The 21807-nt window shown below is 42.2% G+C and overlaps 2 protein-coding genes across 3 annotated transcripts in view; both read left to right on the top strand.

Moving 5' to 3' along the window:
* The first annotated feature begins 752 nt into the window (after positions 1 to 752).
* Positions 753 to 16761, top strand: LOC138196252 (RING finger protein 145-like). The gene is made up of 12 exons (XM_069146127.1): positions 753 to 917; positions 4461 to 4712; positions 6483 to 6591; positions 7996 to 8087; positions 8967 to 9202; positions 9377 to 9552; positions 10333 to 10473; positions 10597 to 10779; positions 11095 to 11242; positions 11516 to 11638; positions 11767 to 12000; positions 12104 to 16761. Exons 2-12 carry the CDS (start codon positions 4529 to 4531, stop codon positions 12824 to 12826), a joined length of 2349 nt encoding a protein of 782 aa, XP_069002228.1. The 5' UTR covers positions 753 to 917; positions 4461 to 4528; the 3' UTR covers positions 12827 to 16761.
* A 2693-nt stretch (positions 16762 to 19454) lies between these two features.
* Positions 19455 to 21807, top strand: part of LOC138196253 (transcription factor COE1-like) — an 89410-nt gene continuing 87057 nt past the window's right edge. For both annotated transcript variants that reach the window (XM_069146130.1, XM_069146131.1), the window contains exons 1-3: positions 19455 to 20197; positions 20952 to 21108; positions 21782 to 21807. The exon at positions 21782 to 21807 is cut by the window's right edge and continues 38 nt beyond it. In XM_069146130.1, coding sequence (XP_069002231.1) covers positions 20070 to 20197; positions 20952 to 21108; positions 21782 to 21807 — 311 coding nt within the window. In that variant the 5' untranslated portion in view covers positions 19455 to 20069. The remainder of the gene's footprint in view (positions 20198 to 20951; positions 21109 to 21781) is intronic.

Here is a 21807-nt window from a genome sequence, read left to right on the forward strand (position 1 = left end):
ACTACCTAACCTAACCTAACCTAATCGCAAAGGCAAATATTGTACTTTTTTTTCTCCATTACATTTTTCTGAAAGCTTTTGTTAGTTTTTCATACTAATCCTGTCCAGTGAAAGCAATGTATTTCCAAATTTAGTGATGTAATTGGTGATACATTTTTCTGATAAACACAAGTTGAGAAAATGTTTCTGCACTTATGAACGTTAAGATAGTATTTTAAAATCCACTTGGACTCAGTGGAAAAATATATTTTTTTTCCCCCGATCTTGTCGACTTTTAATGTCGTGTTTGTTATACTGTTTTGTATCTGTGCTGTTTGTGTCACTGTGTGGACTGTGCTGACAGGTCATCATTGTAAATGAGAATTGGTTCTCAATTGATTTTACCTGGTTAAATAAAGGTCATATATATATATATATATATATATATATATATAAACTTATGATGATCAACACGATGCATTTACTGTAGATTAAACTATTGCTGGGACGTTGGCAACAACACTTCCTGGGTGGAGAGGGGGTGGGAACAAAATAGAGCATAATCAACTATTTACAGTACAAAATAGAAAATAGTTCCAATATAACACAGCCCGTGCCTTGAACAATTTCAATTCAAAGACTAAATATCGGGTTACAGTGAGGGTACCAGTTACAATTTCCAGTGTGGATGGAAGAAGTCCGGGGCGAAGAGATTTAGTGGGACAGACCCAAACGTCGCGCATGCTCAGTGCGTCCTCCTCGGTACTCCGGGTAATGGCTGCTAGGTAAGATGAGCGGATGGGCCGCGTCCTTTCAGTGTGAAACGCTCCCGTCGAGAGGACCGTTAACTCGGGCGGTGCCGAGTTAAAATGGTCGATATCCGACCCGAAAAAGCATCCTGAAACCATTGTACATAGTGCGAACATCGTCCTTCAAATGTAAGTTCTCTTTTATTTCTCTTTTTTTTTTTTTTTTTCCAATGGTCGGGGCGCCTTAGCTAGCTGACCCCCCTCCTCCTCCTCCTCCTCCACCCTCCTCCTCCAGTCTGCTAGTTAGCTATGCTACAGTTGGGACTTACTGACAGTTTGCGCTAAATATTCAAACATTTCAAGTGATAAGCTGTTACGCGGACACGCTTTGTTGTAGTTGTAGTTGTAACCAAAACTAACGCGTGTCTGGTTTCCGGTCGGACTTGAGCGCGCCTGCAAGTTGTCGGTAGTTTAGTTGGCTAACCGACGGGCTACGTTAGCTTTGCATTTCCTGGCACCGTGCCTGCTGCTGCCTGCTCGATGCAGCTCATCTTTTTTAATTTTTTTTTAATTTTATTTTATTTTCCACAGCACTGCCATTAAATTGGATCGTAATCCAACTTGATTACCACGCCACGTTTTTTTTTTTGTTTTTTTTTCTATTTTTTTTTTTCTATTTTTTTTTTTTTTAATCTATCCTCCAGTCAAGTTAGTAAAGTGTTGCGGGTCTTTTAGCGTCGTGGCAGGGAGATTTTCTTCTCGGGGTTACTGGAGTTCAGTCGATGCGGTACTCGCTCATCCATAACGAGCCTCCTCGGTGCCGGCGCCTTAATTAAGCGAGTAATGGTGTAAACATTACCCATTTAGACTTGAGGCCCATCACAGTATGCCCTGAATGGATTACGACAGATATTAAAAAAAAAAAAAAAAAAAAAATACAGTGGTTTGTCGGACGCGTTATATAAGTTGGGATTCAGCGAGCGGATCTGTCTGGCCTGGTGATGGTCGTGGTGAATTTAGTTACGCAAGTTATCAGATCCTGTCCCGGGCTGCAGGGATGGTAACAGATGGAAACTCTTGCTATTGCCAACTTTTGAAAAAAAAAAAAAATATTCTGGAAGTGGGACATCGCGTTGGTCAAAAATGTACCCTGCTTTGAATTAATACTTATTGTACAACGTGGGGGGGGGGGGCAGGTTCAAGGGGTTTCTGTTTGGAAAGTAGCATTTCCAGTGAGATTGTGGCTGAAATACCCTGCAAGCAAAACTCGCATGTGAAACTGTATTTGCATCACTTCAATTTCACGGTTGTAAACAAAAACAAAACAACAAAAAAAATCATTGCAAGAGCTCTGTTGTGTGGAGTCAGAGATTTGTTATTGCTGGCATTAAAAAAAAGGGGCAACATGTTGGTCCCTGGAAGTTCCCTTCCTGCTACTTCAAATGTACTCGAGCTCCGGCGCTTCTTGGTTAACAATCACTGATTTGTTGGCGGTTCTTAAGTCCTCAGACATGAACTGTTTTAACATCGAAGCTGTGGCAGAATCACTTGACCTGACTAAAACAATTGCCTTGGAGTAACTGGTGTTCGCTACGAGAGGTTTTTCCATCCCTTGTGTCGTTAAGTCAGATTATAAACAATGGTTACCGTTAGGTGTGTTTGGTTTACATGAAGTCTGGCTCAATCAGCTTTGTTCGCGACCCTCTTGATTTGATTGGTGGGAAATTTAGTGTAGCTGTAGCAACTGTTGTAGGATTCAGTCGGAGAAGCGGGGAAATCAAATTGAATTGCAATCTGTATATAAATAAACTACGCAACGGTCGACGCCGCATCCCTGGTGTGAGGGTGCACTCTCAATGCCACGTCATTGGGTCTGTTGCTTTGAGCATAAAAAAAAAAAAAGAGCGCAACACAATATCTGTGGCGTGTTTTTTTTTTTTTTTTACAGTGTCTGAAATGGATGTCAAAGTTGTTTTGTGCATTGATTGTCGAAGGGAGAGTTTCTTTGAAGCTTGTGTTCGTTGGCCGAATCTTAGTTTTGTTTGAAAGAAAATGTTGGATAAAAATATATGGTACGTTTTACCCAGAGTGAAGTGTTTTTATTTTTTTATTTTACCCATTGAAATATTGTATTTTATGTCTGCATCTCCTAGTAAGCCATCCCAATAAGAGTAGGTTTAAGAACAAGTTAACTCCACTGTAGAAAAGATGGTGCATAAAAATATGTGCATATATCAGTGTCGGCAATTGTGCAAAAGAGTAAATAATAGCAAAAACATCCAGTACTATGCATTCCTAAATATTTGCTTATTGAGTGCATGTAGTTGTAAACAGTTTTGGTTTAGTGACATACTGTTAGATCATAGAAATCTCAACCTGAGATTTCCCCTTAATAACTTTGATTGTATGAGAACTTTGCGGACGGGCAATGTTTTGGAACCAATGACCAGTTTTACGTTAATACTGGAATTGTATGATTTTCACATCAATATAATGTTTAATGATGATGAAGTACCTCATCACAGATTTATGTTTTCTCAATTGAGTTTTGGAAAATGTACTTTTACAAACGTTTATATCCACCACATCGCTTCCTCCAACAGAGGAGCGGGTAGGCGTAAATGAACCACTAAATTCATTTGGCATAAACAAATTTAACCATTATGCCGATGTAGCAAAACGAGGGGTGAAAAGTTGAGGATTTGAATAAGCACATTTTGCAAGTATGCCTCATTCGTCAAACGCGACCTCCGAACCGCGCCAGAAAGTGTTGCCCCACGGCGTATTTTCGATTACTTGTGCAGCGCTCATGATATAAGTTCTGTGCTGTTGGGTATTTGTATGGAAGCAGACAAAAGGCATGTCATTATTTCCATTTACTTGTCTCGATCGGTTACTGGCCGATAGATTTGACGACGCAAAGCCTAGCTCTGGGTGAAGCAGTTCTTCACTGCACGATATTCCTGTGGAGTTTCGGTGGTCACAACCTATTGCAGACGAGCGGCGTTTTTCCTTGGATTGAATTTCCGGCATTCTGGTTCGGACTCGAAGACAACGGACATAATGAGTTGTTTGGTCCGGTTCGCCGAATCAACGTACAAAAACAACAACCAAGCAGGAAGGCTCTACTTTGTGATATTGTTGCCGGTAATGATTTTACCAGCTTACTTAAAATTATAATTTGGGCTTCACCGTCAACTTGCTCTTCGATGTACAAAATAAACATTACTCGGATGTGGAAATCTTGAACATTAAACCTTAAATCATAGTGGATTTTTTTTTTTTTTTCCAGTGAAAGTGTTTCCCAGTCATGTGTAGCTTGATACAGACATTATGTTCATTACGTTTGCAGTTGCTGGGTAGTTTATCTATACTGCCAGCCACAATAAAACTTCACTTTAAACTTTTATGACGAAGATAATTTGCAGTTACGTTACGACAGTTGGTGAATTTTACATTCACTGTAGTCTGCAGAAAAAGCCGGGCTACAGCGTGGAGATTTTGCTTCATGTCAAATGATCTGTTTTTCCTCGGTTGTTTGTCTCCCCTCCATCTTTGGGCACTTTCTGTGCCTTTCTGTGACCTTCATTAATCCCCCCGTCTTAGTTGTCTTTCACCTCCGCCCCTCTCACCTCCCCCCCCTAAATTCTTGCCATCAATCCTCAGTAACTGCATCATATTAAACTTTCATCTTCTGTTTTTCCTTTTTGCATTATCTCTCCTTCTCCGCAGACCACCCGCTATTAACATCCCGTCTTAGTGTTTAGTTCTGCCTGCTGATCAGAGGTTAAACTGAGGCCATGGCAGTGAAGGACCGCGTAGAGGCCGTGCTCAATGTGGGTCTGCGTGTTCCCAGCATCATGCTGCTGGACGTCCTGTATCGCTGGGATGTGAGCTCCTTCTTCCAGAAGATCCAGCGCTCCAGCCTCTCAAACAACCCACTATTTCAGTACAAATACCTGGCACTCTACCTGCACTACGTAGGTAAGTGTTGGCGCGCACACACACACACACACGCGCACAAACACACAAACAAACTTTTCCAGTACAAATTATCCCTCATGCATTAGTATTTACTAGAGAATTAGAATAAAAGAGAAGCACTGGATTTGATAACATTGTGTAAAAAGCTGTTGCCATCTGTCAAGTCATAATGATCTGCACTGTAGCTATTCTAGTCTTGCCAAAAGTCATCATTTCACCTCTTTCGGTTGGAATTGCATTGTTGGAATTTTATTTATTTTTTATTTAGGTACGTCATGCCACCACACCTAATTTGGTCCGTTTTAAAAAGTATTCATATGTGGCCGTATTCAGTAAGCTTTGAGCTCAGCAGGGCTTTGTGGTGATTTCAGAACAGTCAAGAGGGATTATTGGGCATGACGACAAGTGCCGTGTGACCAAAGCCACCTGATTTACAAGCTGTGCAGTTCTTGTCCTAGTTATGGTATTTGAGAGACAGCTGGGCAAGTCCAAATTAATGTGTTACCATGGTCAGGTGTGTAGGTAGCTCTGTCAAAGTCACTTATTTAGTGGGAACAAGAAAACAAGACAAAAAGGCATTCTGGGAGTGCAAGCCCGCATTAGCTCTGAACTGTTATCCAACTTTTTCCTCCATTCCCGTTGCACTTCAGTTCATTTTCGCTTTCCAGTGAACGACTTCACGAGGTGAAGACGGTGCGAGTGGGGGTTCATGTGGCGTCCCCTGGGATACCGAGGAGTAAAAATTGCTTTTGCAGCGATAACTGACATGATCTTTTTGCCAGAGCATCAGTCTAAAGCAGAAGCACAGCTGTCTGGAGTTGCATGCTGGGAATTTGAACAGTGTCTCAGATAGTAGAGTAGACTTTACTTGGATTGAAACCAATTTCTAAAATAATGTTACGAATCAAACGTGTATCTCTCAAAGGAGTACAGCAAGTACTAAATTCCAACATTGTTTTTCTCTTTGTGGTTTGTCAAAAGTGCATTCATCCACTAAATCCACAACTGATTAGCCTACTGATAGTCAGACAAGACAAGCTGGTGGTAACATACTCTCAGCAGTGAAGTGATGAAACGAACGACACTCTCCCAGTGCACTCAAACATGGTTTTAAAAACACTGTATGACTGTGGTAATCAGTTTTGCGAAAATACATTTTCTCTTAAATTCTATCCGCAAATATGTTTACAAGTCCATTGTTTGTCTTTCTTAGCTGCTGTTAACAATAATAAAAAAAAAAAAAGTGGGCACAGCCTTATTTTCAAATCATGATTTAAACCAGCTAAAAGCAAAGCCATAAGGACAGTGTTGAGTTTTCTTTGTCTGTGGGTTTTACTATGGCTGTGTGTGCTCTCAAACTTGGCTGGAGTCGGTTAATGAGCCAATGGGCTTGGTATGTGCTGATGAGCACTGTGGGTGGACAGAAAAGAATAAAGGGGAAGTGAGGCAGTAAAACCAAAGTAACTGTTGCAGTGCAACGAAGAGGTTTTGGACCTGGTTTTTGGGTAGCAGACTGTCGTTCGGGAAGGCTGTTTGCAGCGGTGGCTGTTTGACTGTCAAACAAATCATCAAGAAACATCTGTCACACATACGCATTCAGTGTATCGCTTATTTGATGGGAAACACAGTGTGGTCTGCAAACAGGAAGCAGTAGAGATGCTTTTCAAATGCATGTACGTTTTTGTGTGTGTGTGTGTGTGTGTGTGTGTGTGTGTGTGTTTGCTGTGTGTGTGTGTGTGTGTGTGTTTGCTGTGTGTGACTGCCTCACAGGTTACATCCTGAGCTTGGTACTCCTGACTCTGCCTCGTCAGCACCTGGTTAAACTCTACCTGTATGTCCTTACGGCCCTGCTTCTGTTCGCTGGTCACCAAGTCTCAAGGTACACACACACACACACACACACACACACACACACACACACACACACACACACACTCTCTCACTCTCACTCACTCTCACTCTCACTCACACACACACACACTCTCTCTCTCACTCTCGCTTTCACTTTCTCTCTCTCTCTCCCTCTCCCTCTCTCTCTCTCTCTCTGACTTCTACCAGTAAACATGATAAGATGCAGATCTGTCATGTTATGCTACGGTTTTGAATGGCTTGACTTGACAGAGGATGCTTGCTGCGGCCTCTGAGCCCAAATTGATTCTGAATCTCTCGTCGACTTAAATTGGAACAAGTTCAGGTGATTTATATTCTGTCGGGTATAAAAATTCAATTCATGGCACCATTTTAAAGTATCCTATCCTTAGAGCCGCAAGGCCGTAGGGATCGACCGATTATTGGCCTGGCTGATTATCGTAGCCGATATTTAGCATTTTTCTGAGTATCGTTATTTATTTTTTTTATTCAATATCTGATTGGTTACATCTTAATGAGTAATGGCCAATCAACGCTGAGGACTTCTCAGCCACAGAAGAAGCTCTCTTGGCTTCAGTGGCAGAGAAGTTTCCAGCAGCTCAACAGACTGTGTTTCAAAGGTCAGACAGGAGACCTTGTTAAAAACACCACAAGTCCTCTACGCTGAAGTTGCAAAAACACCACAGTCATGTCACATTTTCTTTCTCTTTTTGACAGTTTTTAACACGACACGCGTGTTTCACAAAAGTTCGTCTCGCACCGTCGCGACTCGTTGTCCAGGGGACCTCCTGCCCCGCCAGAACCAAACACGATATTGTGTTATTTACCGAGTCCCTGTGCTCCCGCTTCATTTCAGCTCAGTCCAAGAGTCGCTCATGCATTTTTCTGCCGCTCTTCTGCTCGCTCTCTGTGTATCGTGAAGGGCGGAGCTGTGGCTCACAGAGACACACAGCGCAGCACAACAGAGAGGGGACACTGAATAGCCCAAATTGCAATATACCTTTATAATAAGTTTACGTAGTGGCAGCATTTATTTATTTAAAATCATTTTTAATTAAGTTTTGTGTTAGAATTTGTTAGTCCAAGTTTTGACATGAAGATTTTTTTAAAATTTTTTTTACTGCAAATGTATATCGGTTTCACATATCGGTTTATCGCTGTCCTCAATTGCCAATAATAGGTATCGGCCCTGAAAAGGCCATATCGTTCGATTCCCGAGCCCTCGGTCACTGTAAAGTATGATGTACTGTATTTCCATTGACAGGGCTTTCACCCACTTAGTGAGAGTTTTCCTTGTGTTAGTGCATGTGAAGGGCTTGACATTATGGGGTTGGGCTACACTGGACGTCAGTGGTATGTACCTGCTCACAATAGATTCCCCTGCACGTTGAGCATTTTGACCTCTCTTTGTCAGGGATTATGTACGCAGCGAACTCGAGTCTGGCTATGAAGGACCTGTCTACCTGGAACCTCTCTCCATGAACAGATTCACCACTGCACTCATAGGTATAGTATTACACATGAATAGATTAAAGTACTCGCGTACAGCATTGACAGAAGAATACACTTAATGCTGTCGTTCCTTTCTGAGCTCCCAGGATATTCTCTCCTCTCTACTCTGTCATTGTTGCCCGTGCTTTGGTACAATATAGAATATGGAGAAATGTATTCCGTAGATCTTCTGTCACATGTAAAACTACAACATAGTGAGGAGAGGGACTGCATCTCCACTCTTGTCGCTTCCTCTCTCAGGAAGGTACGAAACTCTTGCCACCTCCAGAGTTGCACTTCTGTAACGTGTATGTACCTCAGTCTTTGTGTGGGAACAGGCTGTGGATCAGCATGTTGTAGTTGTTAATAGATAGCTGTTAAAAAAAAAAAAAAAAGCTTGACTATATGTGGTATAGTCGAGCTTTTTAAGGTCGTATGTCCTGGCCACACTTGGCATGAATTGTTCGGAAGACCAACCACAACATCTAGTCTTTGAAAGTTAGTTTATTTTCAAATGGAAAATGTTGCCGCTATGGGTTGATAGGACCTGGTCTCATCTTACTAGAGAGTAGAAACGGAGTCTCCTGTGCTATAAATAGACTGTGCTGATTTCACTGGACAGTGAAAGCCTGAGAAAGCAAAAATAACATGGTTACAGTGGCACGTATATACTGTTGTAGCGACGGATAGGAGACAACATCTATTTCTTTTTAAATGTTTGCTGGTTTTTAGTGGTTAATCATATTGTGACCACTTTGGGATAGATATTCTTTTTTTTTTTTTTAATTACAAACAATACATCCTCCAAAAGCTGTTCTAAAGTCACATTGGAAACAGTGTGTGCATTCATGTGTGCATATCTATACTCATGTGCGTTTGTGCATCTCCTTTCAGGTCAGCTGGTGGTATGTACGCTATGTTCCTGTGTGATGCAGACCAAGAGGATTTGGCTTTTCTCAGCTCACCTCCTCCCTCTGGTGGCCAGACTGTGTCTGGTCCCACTGGAGACCATCGTCTTCATCAATAAGTTCTCCATGATCTTCACAGGGCTGGAGGTCATTTACTTCCTGGCTTCTAACTTACTAGTACCATATAACTTGGCCAAGACTGCCTACAGGGAGCTGGCTCAGGTAATACACCATTAATGCTGCAAGCTTCTTCAGTTCGTAGATTTCCATATACGTAATATCACTGGTGATCTGTCTTTGTCCTAATTATGTCCTCTCTCTCTCTCTCTCTCTCTCTCTCTCTCTCTCTCTCTCTCTCTCTCTCTCTCTCTCTCCCAATCCCCCCTCACCCCCCAGGTGGTGGAAGTGTACGGGCTGCTAGCTTTGGGTATGTCTCTGTGGAACCAGCTGGTCCTTCCAGTTCTCTTCATGTGTTTCTGGCTGCTGCTGTTTGCGCTGCAGATCTACTCCTACTTCAGCACCAGAGACCAGCCTACCTCAAGGGAGAGGCTTCTTTTCCTCTTTCTTACAAGGTAAGAACAGAACATTACGGTTCACACTGTGAGCGACATCGTAGAATTTGCATCGCAGACAGTTCCCAGTGTGTCTTGTGTGTGTTATATATATTGCCTCATATAGTTTGTGTGACATAAATCTGTAAGATAAAGAAAAAAGAAAAGAAAAAAAAGACGTTATAAAGCATAGGACAAGTCATTTTACAGATTTAATGGAAAAGCATTCATATTTGAAATAATTTGGTTGGTTAAAGGGAAATTGTACTAGATGGTGCCAGTAGACACAAATTCAGCTCAAATTATTAGTAATATTGATCTTGGGTTGTAAAATATTACGTCATCTGGCCTTTAATTGTATTAAAGGTGTCCTGATATGATCCAATTAGAGAGAACAGGATTAGACGAGGATGATTTTTGGAATTTGTGTCGAGCAATTAAATCATTTATCTTGCTGGTATTTATATTTCCCATTCTCGTACTGAGAACGGAAGCAACAATTACATTGTGCAGATTTATCATCAAGCAACCCAAAGGATCTGATTGCCCCATTTCTGCTCATTTAAGGTTAGCGTGTAAGTGGGACAGTATTAAAAGACTGTTGGTTTATACTGGGCAGAAATAACTTGCAGCCAATGTTGCATTATTATGACGTACCCACCATCTGTGAAGTGGAGGAATTGAATCAAAACATTTGAAACAGCCAAGTGAGTTGTGCATATTTGTCTTGTTTTATGACGTGTTACTCCTCCTTTCCGCTCCTCCTGCTCCTCCTGCTGTCTCCTCCGTCCCCGTTCTCAGTATTGCAGAATGTTGCAGTACTCCGTACTCTCTGCTGGGGCTGGTTTTCACCGTCTCCTTCATCGCACTGGGAGTTCTCACACTGTGCAAGTTCTACCTGCAAGGCTACAGAGCCTTTATGAACGACAACACCATGCACAGGTCAGCCAGCGTGTGTGTGTGTGTGTGTGTGTGTGTGTGTGTGCGTGTGCGTGCGCGCGTGTTTGTTTGGGTTTGTGTTTACACTTTTACTCACAGCTGTTCTTCTGTTTCCTGTTTGTGCAGAGGGATGACAGAAGGCATCACTCTGCTGATCCTTGCTGTCCAAACTGGACTCATCGAGCTGCAGGTCATCCACCGAGCCTTCCTCCTCTCCATCATCCTCTTCATTGTTGTTGCTTCCATCTTGCAGTCCATGCTGGAGATAGCTGACCCCATAGTCCTGGCCCTGGGAGCGTCCAGAGACAAGTAAGACAAACTTACCAAATACGTTGATTTTTCTTTCGAAAACTTTTTGGGTATTTTTTTTTGTTTGTTGTTGTTTGGACTGATTATAATCCTCCGTCGTAAATCAATAGAGTGACACTTTTATGAAAAATCCATTTCTGCTGAGGAAAATGCTAACTGCAAACTGTCTGTTTGTTTTGGCTAATTGGGCAACCCATTTAAGGTCAAAACTAGCTGACACATTAGTTTGTTTGTGCTAAAATAGGTGTGTGAAAGCATGTAAGCAAAATGCCCATTATGTCACAGATGAAACTCACTCTGCTGCCCGTCCTGTAGGAGTCTGTGGAAGCACTTCCGAGCAGTGTCTCTGTGTCTCTTCCTGCTGATCTTTCCAGCCTACATGGCTTATATGATCTGTCAGTTCTTCCACATGGACTTCTGGCTTCTCATCATCATCTCCTCCTCAATCCTCACTTCACTGCAGGTAACACACAAGGACACATCTCAGCTCACGTATCTCTTAAGAATTCATCGGCCTCTTGGACTTTTTTTGCGTTGAAATGTTTTCGGATTTTAAGTCACGATAGATGTAATAGTACTAGTTTGTCTCAGTCTGCAGAGCCCGAATACTTTGCCAAACTATGCAACCTTAGGATCCTTTAACATTTTCACTTTGTGATTCATAATGGAATTGAATTGTAACCAAAAGCTCTCTGCCGTCACCCCCCCCCCCCCCCCCCCCCCCCCCCGCCCCCAGGTTCTTGGTACTCTGCTTATCTATGTTCTCTTCATGGTGGAGGAGTTTCGTAAAGCTCCAGTGGAGAACATGGATGAAGTTATCTACTGTGTCAATGGGACCTACAGATTGCTGGAGTTTCTGGTACATGTCTCACACATGCCAACACAGTGTGCAGTATCTTGAGGGAACAGCATGTAACAATGGCAGTGTGATACACAATATGCCAAAGACGTCTCCACCTCACCATCTCTGATTTCCTACCTTGCCAGGTCGCGGTGTGTGTGGTGTGCTACGGCGTGTCAGAGACTGTATTTGGGGAGTGGAGCGTGATGGGCAGCACCATCATCCTCGTCCACTCGTACTACAACGTCTGGCTCCGAGCCCAGCTGGGCTGGCAGAGCTTCCTGCTCAGGAGAGATGCTGTAAACAAGATCAAAAGCCTCCCCACCGCCAGCAAGGCACAGCTGGAGCAGTACAATGACATCTGTGCTATCTGCTACCAGGTAAAAGCTGTTTTGGATTTATATCCGAAGAGGGTAGATGACCAAAAATACATTTTGGGCTTCGAATTAAAGTGAAACTAACGTGAAATGTGATTCCTTCCAGGACATGAACTGTGCTGTGATCACTCCGTGCAGTCATTTCTTCCACGCTGGCTGTCTGAAGAAATGGCTGTATGTCCAGGAAACATGCCCGCTCTGTCATTCACAACTCAAGAGCCAATCACCAGCCACCAGCGTCCCCAACCAAGACACTCCTGCAGCCAGTCAGAGCCCTGCAGGGCAGGAGGAAGCCACAACTAGCAAGAAGCAGAAGGATGACACTCTACCAGACGATGGGAAGGAGGAGGGATCAGTAGAGCAGGAGGGAGATAACGGACCTGCCATATCAGCTGGAGAAACCTCCTGCTCCTGCTCCTCCCCCTCCCCCTCCTGCTCCTCCTCCTCCTCCTCCTCCTCTGCCATGCCCTCCGCTCCCCTGCACCTCGTCAGGCCTCCATTATCATCTTCCTTTTGTTCTTCTTCCCCACATGCGACTGATTCTCTCCAGAACCAGTCGTCCACAGACCATCCCTCTTCGTCTTCGTCCTCTACATCCGACACGTCGGACGTGCCTGACTCTCCCCCATCCCTCCCCCGCACCTTCACCGCCGCCATCTTTCACCACTCGTTCTCACAGGTACCGGCCCAAGCAGAGATGACCCCTGCTGAACCCGAGCGAAACCCAGGCTCCCTATTGAACAGTCGGGAGTCATCTACTGGTCCGTCATCACAGTGTGACCAGCCCACATCCCAATCTGGGGAACATTCTCCTCCATGCAGCCTCTGAGCTCCATCCTAACACACAAATTACATGCATGCACATATAAACACACAATCTAAATACTCCCATCTGCTTATATTCTACTTGTCCAGCAGTTGGCTGTCCCATGATGTCAGAAATCCAATTCCTTCATATCCATTTTGATAAAAAAAAAAAAAAAAAAAATTAAAAAAAAAATTACAAATAAAATCCAAAACAATCTCAAAGCAGATAGTCATCACTCAGTATTTTAGAAAATGACAATGATTACAACTTCAAAAATTGTTGCTACTTTTTAGGGCGGTTTTGTTGGAACAGTTAATCTAAACATGTCCCATGATCGGTTTAACTTATGCCAGATGTGAGTGATTTCATCACAGGCACAACTTTTTCACTTTTTTTTTTTTCCTTTTTGAGAAGGATTCAAGCTCAACACAAAAAGGTGATCGCAGTAATCTCATCTCAGAAATAATTGGGAGTTCTGCATCATGTCCACAAAATGTGAAATCATGAAAGAAGTGCATCATCACTCATTTCCGTTGTTTTCTTTACATTGATATTAGACCCACAGTGCAGTGGCATTTCCAAAACCATGCTTTTGTTCCTCTCATTTCTGACATTTCATGTGGTGGTTGCTCCCATCCTGCCTTTGTTTGTGCAGCTTTACTTTCGTCGCTGTACATTTCATAGTATTTGGGTTTCTCTGTCGTCCTGTTTGTGCCATGATTTATTGAGAAGTGCATCAGACGGTTTTGATAGACTATTGATGACTGGTGGTTGCATTTTGAACCACGACAAAGTCTTAACGTTTCATAAAGTCTCCAAATTCTTCAGTTTGAAAGAAATTTTTTTTTTTTTTTTTTTTGTCTTTTTCCACTGCTATGACTGTAGTTATGTATATTAGAGAGTATAAAGCATTACAGAGACTGAATGTTGTTTCTCGAGGCCATCGTGCGACCTGAAGCCTGGTGCTAAGCGGAGGACACCTGCTATGGTCGAGTTAAGTGTTGCGGTGTGAACGAATCAGTGGGTTCACGTGGAATATCTCCCAATTCATTTCATGTGTCAAACGTTGGCTGTTACACTGCTTCAATATTCGAATCAAACTTGTTTGGCTGGTCCCAGCAAAGACAGTTCTATTCCTCGTCGCCAAACTTTTGTATGACCGTCAAAGAAATGTTATTTTTAAGGTCAATTTTACATTACTGCTTTACTTGGACACCACATATTGCTGACGGTTTTAAAGAGGAGGGATACAAATGCAACAGAGGCCTCGGTTTTTTTTTTTTATTTTTTATTCGAGCCTTTTAGAAGGTGGAGTGTAAGTCAGTCCGCAGCCGGCGAGGAGCTCGCACTTGGCTGCCGTTGGCTTTACTTCGTTCACGGTACTCGCCCGCATTTACCCTGCAAAGCTTAGCAGATTCACAAACACAGTCAACCGGTAACATTGCAGATTGTCGAGCCGATCGCTCTTATCCAATCACAAACCCTCTGTTTTCTAAGACCATTGATTATTCTACTGCTGCTCACTCACTTAACTCCATGAAATGTTACTACCAGCAAATTGAGCCATTTGATAGCTTTTGTTCCCACATGCTAGAACACGCACACGCACACGCACACACACACACACATACACTCAGTCTGCTCCTGTGCTTAGCAACAGGGGCAAGACGGGGAAGAAGTGTGTTGAAGAGTGTTTGATTGAAAGACTAAAACTTGAGAATGCTGAGTCGTGATGCACGCTTATATGTAGAGCTTGCACGCTGCCATTCTTACCACAGAATTTAATTTTTTGCCCCCAATGTGCTCTAACCTGGCTACCAATGTTTGTTTTTTTTTGTTGTTGTTTTTTTTTCTACCATTCTTCCTTCTGTTGGGTTGTATTTGCACTAATGTCATTTGTACTAGCAACGCTCCAAAGCCGTTCTGTGGCTGTCAGCAACCAAATACCCTCTGATGTTTTTTGTTTTTTTTTTGTGTACGAGGAAACAGCCCAATCTGTTCGTGTGTAATGTATATAAATGTTGCTCTGTATGGCATCTATCTTAAATCAGAGGAGTATTGATATATAAATAAGATCGGGGCTTGATTTCTCCAAAGCTTCCTGATCAGTCTTTGTTTCGTTACACGCCTGCGAACAAAAACTCTCGGCGGAGAAGCTTTTGGGAAAGCAAGTCCTCCGATCGGAGACCAGCCAGTGTTACTGCTTCTCCAGCCTGTATGACGCGTCCTCAAGCTGGTGTGATCACTCCGGTGCCCTCTACTGTTAGGAGTGGGATCAGCATGGCGCAGATGGACAGGAGACGGACTAGTTAACCCTCAAAAGTATTATTTACTACCACTATTACTAAAGGTCTTATTACTATGAATGACTTTATTCTTGACATTGGGAAGCGTTGGCTGCAGGGCTGAGAATGAATACATGATCAAGTGTAGGATCAAACCTGCCCAACGCCGTCTAACTTTTTTGTGTTTATTTTTTTAAGAGATGAAAATGTAGAGTTTGATGTATTTTGCACATGTTCCTCCGAAAGGTTAACATAAGGATTTTCTGTGTACGACTTTGTCATTTTATCATCAGCTCCATTCCTTTGACTTTCATTTTATAACAAAGCAGTTGAAATGGTCACACAGAGATTTGAACGGCTTCTTGTTTGATTGTCGCTGCATTATGAACCGTTTCATGCCCAGAGATCACCTCGATGATGAAAGTGAGACCTACTCCACAAAGGTTACAAGTGTCATTGGCAGCTGTATTTAAATTTGCATTACAGTATTAGTGATGACTAAGGAGCAGAGAAGCCTGTCAGCTGTAGATTCCACAAGTATTTGCTCCGTTTTTACTCCATGTTGGGGAAGTTGCGGTCTCTCTTCTGGCTGTCAACTGTGCCATTTTTATTTTCACACTGTCCGGGACAGTTAAACATTCAATGTTTTAACTTACTTTCAGGTCAACATCGTGTAACCTATTCGTCTGATGAATATGGACATTGCAATGTTTTGAAAATAAGCGGTTCAATCTTTAAATGCATTATTTGCATTCCAGTGCAAGTCTTGAGATTTCAGCTGCAAGACTGACTTCATGTAAAAAGGCATCGGTGGCTGTTTTGGATGATTTTTTTTTTTTTTGTCTGAGCTCTCGTGCCAGCAAACGCACAAAACCGCCACGGCTGTTTTTCCACACCGAGCACTATCAAGTCTACGTTTCACCTCCTTCTCAGCAGCTTTAATTTGTGTTGAGATAGTAAAACAATATATTTTACAGCAAACCTTGCACTGTACACATCAATTGAAAGGAATTGAATGTTTTGTTGTTGCTCCCGATTGACCTGGTGAATTGGTAATGTTGCAAAAACATGCCAACTCGCTCCCGATGTCCTAATATCGTGGCGTTTTCTGCCTACTTAAATATGAACACTTCTGGAGGTATATTTCCGTTTTAAAATTGCCCCCATTGAATTTAATTGTGTGATCGGGAGAAATAAGTCCTTGAAGTCAGCTTCACATCTGAAATCCAGATGCGTCCCGAGATCCCACAATTCTTTGTAAAATCATAACATTGTAAGCAAATACGGAGATGGAATCTACAGCCGCCCCAAAGCTCTCTGCTAACAAGGTTTTGCTGGATGCATTTGTGACCGCGCTCTCTTGACACCGTTGCCTCTGGCTGACAGATGCGTGTAGGCTTACCTCAGACAGACAAGACGGACAGATCATGATCGGGGCTGCTCTCACCGAGACTCCCTACAGATTTTTGTTTTGTTTCATATTCTCTCTTTTGTCAGATTTAGTTTCTTCATACACGAGTTTAGGACCTGCTCTGTAAAACCTGGCTCTGGATGCCAGTTTTGTGTTCTGTTCAGTTAAAAATGACCCACGGTTGGTTTTTGGACTTTATGCCTGGCATTGCCTCGGTTAATTAAGTGAATGTCAAAATAAAATGAACCATCCACTCTGGACACTGGCATTTCTTATTAATGCTGTGATTTACAGCATGTTGCGTAATTATATGTACAGTGATTGTATGCACAGATGTACAGTATGCGGCACTGTTGTTATTGATTGAACTCTTCTACATTTAATATTACCTTGTAAGTTCATATTTACATTGAGAGATAACTTAATTGCTCTACTATTTTTGATTCATAGCTACTATTAATACTTAAAGCAATTCAGAGCAAAACACATCTGTAAATATTGTGTAGTAATCTGAAGCAGTTAGTTTGATGTAAGACGACTGATATCACCACGCGTATAATATATCTGTGCTTTATTTATTAGTATCATCGATGTTTCATTTCTGTATTAGCTCTGTTCTGCATTTGCGTGCGCCTGACACATGATGGCGCTGTTGTGTCGTATTTTTTTTTTTTTTTTTTTTTTTTTTTTTTTTTTTTTTGCAAAGACCGGGCTCCAATCGAGAGGACAATCCGCCACTGGAGACGCGCACACACACGCACACACACACACCGAGGACCATTTCTGCCATAGTAGGAGCTCACTGTGAGTTTACGCTGCTTTTTATCTGACAAAACGTTCGTCTTTAATCTGCAATGCTGTTTGTGTTCCACAAAGGGCTCCCATTTGTGCACATGCACGTTTCTGCATTATTATACATTTTAGTTCTGTATCTCAATATCATTTATAAAAAATAAAAAAAAAAATCTAATCTATCCTTTGAAATCGTCAACACCTTAATATTTGCGATGAAGGCCAACCTTGTTTGTGATGCTCAGTTCAACTTGAAAGGGATATTTTTTTTGTGTGCCTATACTTAGCTTATGGCATGGTATGTCTTACAGCCTCATATAGCCCCATAATAATCTACAGCCAGTGCAAAGTCTGACTTTATTGATTTAGAAAAAAAAAAATAAAAAAAATTCAGGGTGTATTAGATCGATATCTCTTCCTCACAGTTTCGCAGACATCTTGGATATTTTGAGTAAATTGTTAAATTAATTTTGCCAAGCATTTAACTGACACTGCATTATTTTATATATATATATATTTCTACGATTTAAATTCTAACTTTTATTTTTAATACACATTTTCACCGTATACGAGTTGACCCGCGGAGTTCAAATCTCCACTTTGATATTTTTTTTGAATAAGCTGATACACATGTTAAATCTCTCCTCGATCGATCCATCCACCATGCAGAGCCACTCGCACTCCTCCATTCACATATATATATATATATATATATTTTTTTTTTTTTTTTTTTCCTCCGCTGTGAACTTCTTTAAATCCTCTGAAGGCTGACCCGCCACTGTCTCCGTCTCCCTCTATGCGCAGGAAACCGCATAAAAGACTCTTATTCTCCATAATCAAGGTCAAGAGCGTTTTTCAATAACCTTTGGGAATTACAGCCTGGATCGGCGCCAGTTCGCCCTGCCAATCATTTTCACAGCCAGCTGAATAATACAAAAGTTGTTGACCTTTTTGCACCTCGGCAGATCGATACGCTGCAGGTTTGTTCTATTGAAATAGTCCGCGGAATTATCTATTAATATTTGTATTTTGTTTGGATTCCCCCCTCGACGGCGTGATGGATGGTTTTAAATAACAGATGGTGCTGGAGGGAGAGACAAAGCAGGGGAATCTGGTAGCAATTATCCTCAATTATGTTCATTGTTATTTTGAGCTAATTATTGTTATTGTCACTTTTGTTTGTGTGTCTTGTGGCGCTGGGCTGCACTAAGCAGGCCTACGGAAGACAATGGGGAGCAGGGAGATGTTGTGAGATGAAATATGGCTTTTTTTTTTTTTTTTTTTTTTTAATTGAGCCTATAACCAGCCAGTGTAAATAAAACATAGATGTCAATATACGGGCTGAGGTTTCATATTAGATTCACCAAATTGGTTGCAGCTAAGTAGCCTAATGTAAGATGTGCTATTTTTTTTTGCTGTCTCTTTGGCGTCGTCAGAGAATTAATTTGAATAATTTGATTGATTCTTTTTTTTTTTTTTTCTGTATGAAAGCTTTGTTTTATGAATACCAACAGCTAAAAACAAATGATCTTGAAATTTCCACAAGCCTCTGTAAAAGTCACACTTTATTGTTTCTTCATTCAATAGTTCCACGAGACTCTCGCCCTGAAGTAAAAGGTCTTTCCACTCAAACATCTTGTTTGATTATGAGGGCCAGATATGTCCTCCCTGCTGAAGTGCCGTTGAGCAGTTTGTACTTCTTCCGCGGTTTTGAGCTCCATACAGTCGACTCTGCTCTGTGAGAAACTTTCTTGGGTCGATTTTCAGTGTTTGTGGTGCGCGCAAGAAATTAATCTCCACATTTACAGGAGTAAAAAAAAAAAAAAAGAAGCGTTTTGCCCTGAAACGATTTCGCGAAGTCCCTCTGAACAAGGACGGACTGGTACCCAGAACGGGCAGGGAAGGGACAGAGAATCTCCGCGGCGCCCTGCATGAGGCGGCGGACCTGACTCCTCTCTTGCCTTTGTTTGGGGGCGTCTCCTCCCGTCCTGTCCCCTCCCCTCCCTCTCCGCCCGTCCCCTCCCCTCTTTCACTTCCCATCCTTTCTCTCTCTCTCTCTCTCTCTCTCTCTCTCTCTCTCTCTCTCTCTCTCTCTCTCTCCCCCCGGGGCGGGAGAAGCCCGTGTTTGGTTCTCAGAGAGGGTCCTTTGGGAAGAGTCACAAAGCGATTTCCTCAGAGAGCGAGAGAGAGAGAGAGAGAGAGAGAGAGCGGAGAGGAGAGTGAGCTCGGGAGTCATCTGCGAGAAGCAGCACTGCTCTGGACATCACCGACCCCAACGCGTCCCGGACCACTGGGCTGAGGCAGAAAAAGAGAAAACAAAAGAGTGAAAAGAGGAAGAAAGAAGTGTCAGATAATGATGACATCTGATCCGGGCGCGAGTTGATCTCTTTTTTTTTTTTTTTCTTTCTTTTTTCTTCCTGACAGCTCAAACTGGGGATCTCCAATGCACCAGGAGAGACTTTTTAAACATCTTTCCACACTGGGTCAGTCCGGGTCCCGTTGTCCTTTTGGCGATTTAAACCCGTGTTCTAAGTGTTTGGACATTTTGGATCTTAGCATTCCGGCATGATTTGTCCCCCGTTCTAGCACCCACTTCCTCGTCAGGACTGGAATCAGAGGAATAAAGAGTGATTTCCAGCGAAGCGCACGCAGCAGAACCGGCAGCAAGGAGCGCACCCACGTTGCTCCGCTTGAATCAGAGTGAAGGATCTACGGGAGAACAAGTGCACAGTCAGGCGGGGAGAGACCGAGAAGCGGAGGGACAGGCATCGAGTTCATGTTTGGGATCCAGGAGAGCATCCAAAGAAGCGGCAGCAGCCTGAAAGAGGAGCCGCTGGGAGGCATGAACGTCCGGAGCTGGATGCAGGGGGGCGGCGTGCTGGACGCCAACACGGCCGCCCAAAGGTGAGCTCATCTGGCCGAGCGAAAGGAGAAACTTCCACCCTCCTTCGTTAAACCGAGAGATGGGAACAACGTGCGTTTTCTCCGTCAGGACCCTGCAGGACTGCGCAGATGGAGATGAGCAGTCGGGATCTGTTGTCCGCAGACAGAAATCTGGATTTAACTGCTGCTAGGATAATCTGGGGAATCAATATTCGTATTCAGAGTATTTCACACTCGTTATTAACTACACTGTGAATGGCAGCATGTGCTTGTGCTATATTTATGCTCAGCGTGCCCTTCTGGTTAGAGGAGCTTTATTGAGAATAAAACCAAAAGGACAAATAAATAAATGTAGGCCCGTGTTAATGGTTCAAATAAAAAATCTAAACACAATGTTCCCTCTTTTCTAAACATACGCACCGTTATATTTTAAAAGGAATAGAATTCTCCAGATGGCCCACAGTCAGCGATGTAAAGGTGGATTAATCTCCTTAAATAAAGAACAACCTCGAGTACAAACACATCTGATTATATTTTCAGAAGATCAGTGGTTTGTTTGTTTGTTTGAATTAGCCTGCCTTCATATTGTAGTTTGATTCACGATATCAGCCTTAAAATGACAGTCAAATCAAACGCATAAAAATCTGCACAAACTGGATCTGTAGGCCTCTCCGGTTGTTGTTGTTTTTTTGGTGTATATTTTTTTTTACAACGTAAAACTTTACAACATGTGCACCAGTCTAACACCGACTCCTTCACGCCTGTGTGTCCGCAGTGGAGTAGGTCTGGCCCGGGCTCACTTTGAGAAGCAGCCTCCCTCTAACCTGCGGAAGTCCAACTTCTTCCACTTCGTCCTGGCTCTGTACGACCGACAGGGCCAGCCGGTGGAGATCGAGAGGACTAACTTTGTGGATTTCATCGAGAAAGAGAAGGTCTGTGGTGCTCTGATTATTTCTCTATGCAATAAGACAATTTACCATTTAGATTTTCTGAAGGCCTGATTATTTAACGTTGATGTTTCATACTATTGATATCAGAGTTTAATATCACATTTTATACATTTAGGGTACTGTAATTTTTGTATGATTATTATTATTATTATTAATATAATAATTGTTATTATTTAATTAAAACACTTCATTATAGACATACTGTAGGCTAGCTTTAAAAACCTCCTTCGATCTATTTTGGGCATTTGATGAATAACTTTATGCATTTGATAAATAATTTTGTGCATCTGATAAATAACTTGGGACGTTTAAATTGTTTTAATTTACAGCTCGCTTCAACGCAACCACTTGTTCTACATAAAGACCAGCGCGGCCACTTCATCAATTAAGATATCGCCTAATTTAGATGAAACGTAACAAGTAATTACAGAGGAATTAAAAATCCACAATAACACCATGGAGAAATTACAGGGCTGCACATCTTTATTATATAGCTGTGAACAATCCACGTTATTTAATGTAGCTATGACCGCAGTGAAGAATTTATTAACTTGCATATGTGGCCTACATGTGCAGAGAGTTACTTTTAAAAATGTATCCTATTTTTTTTTTTTTTTTTTCAATAAACAGCTAAGTAATTGTTGTGTGTGTTAAGGAGACGAGCGGAGAGAAGACCAATAA

Source organism: Embiotoca jacksoni, unplaced genomic scaffold (assembly GCF_022577435.1).
Source record: "Embiotoca jacksoni isolate LCO1_2020_lvr unplaced genomic scaffold, fEmbJac1.0.p SCAF_13, whole genome shotgun sequence".
Lineage (NCBI taxonomy): Eukaryota > Metazoa > Chordata > Actinopteri > Embiotocidae > Embiotoca > Embiotoca jacksoni.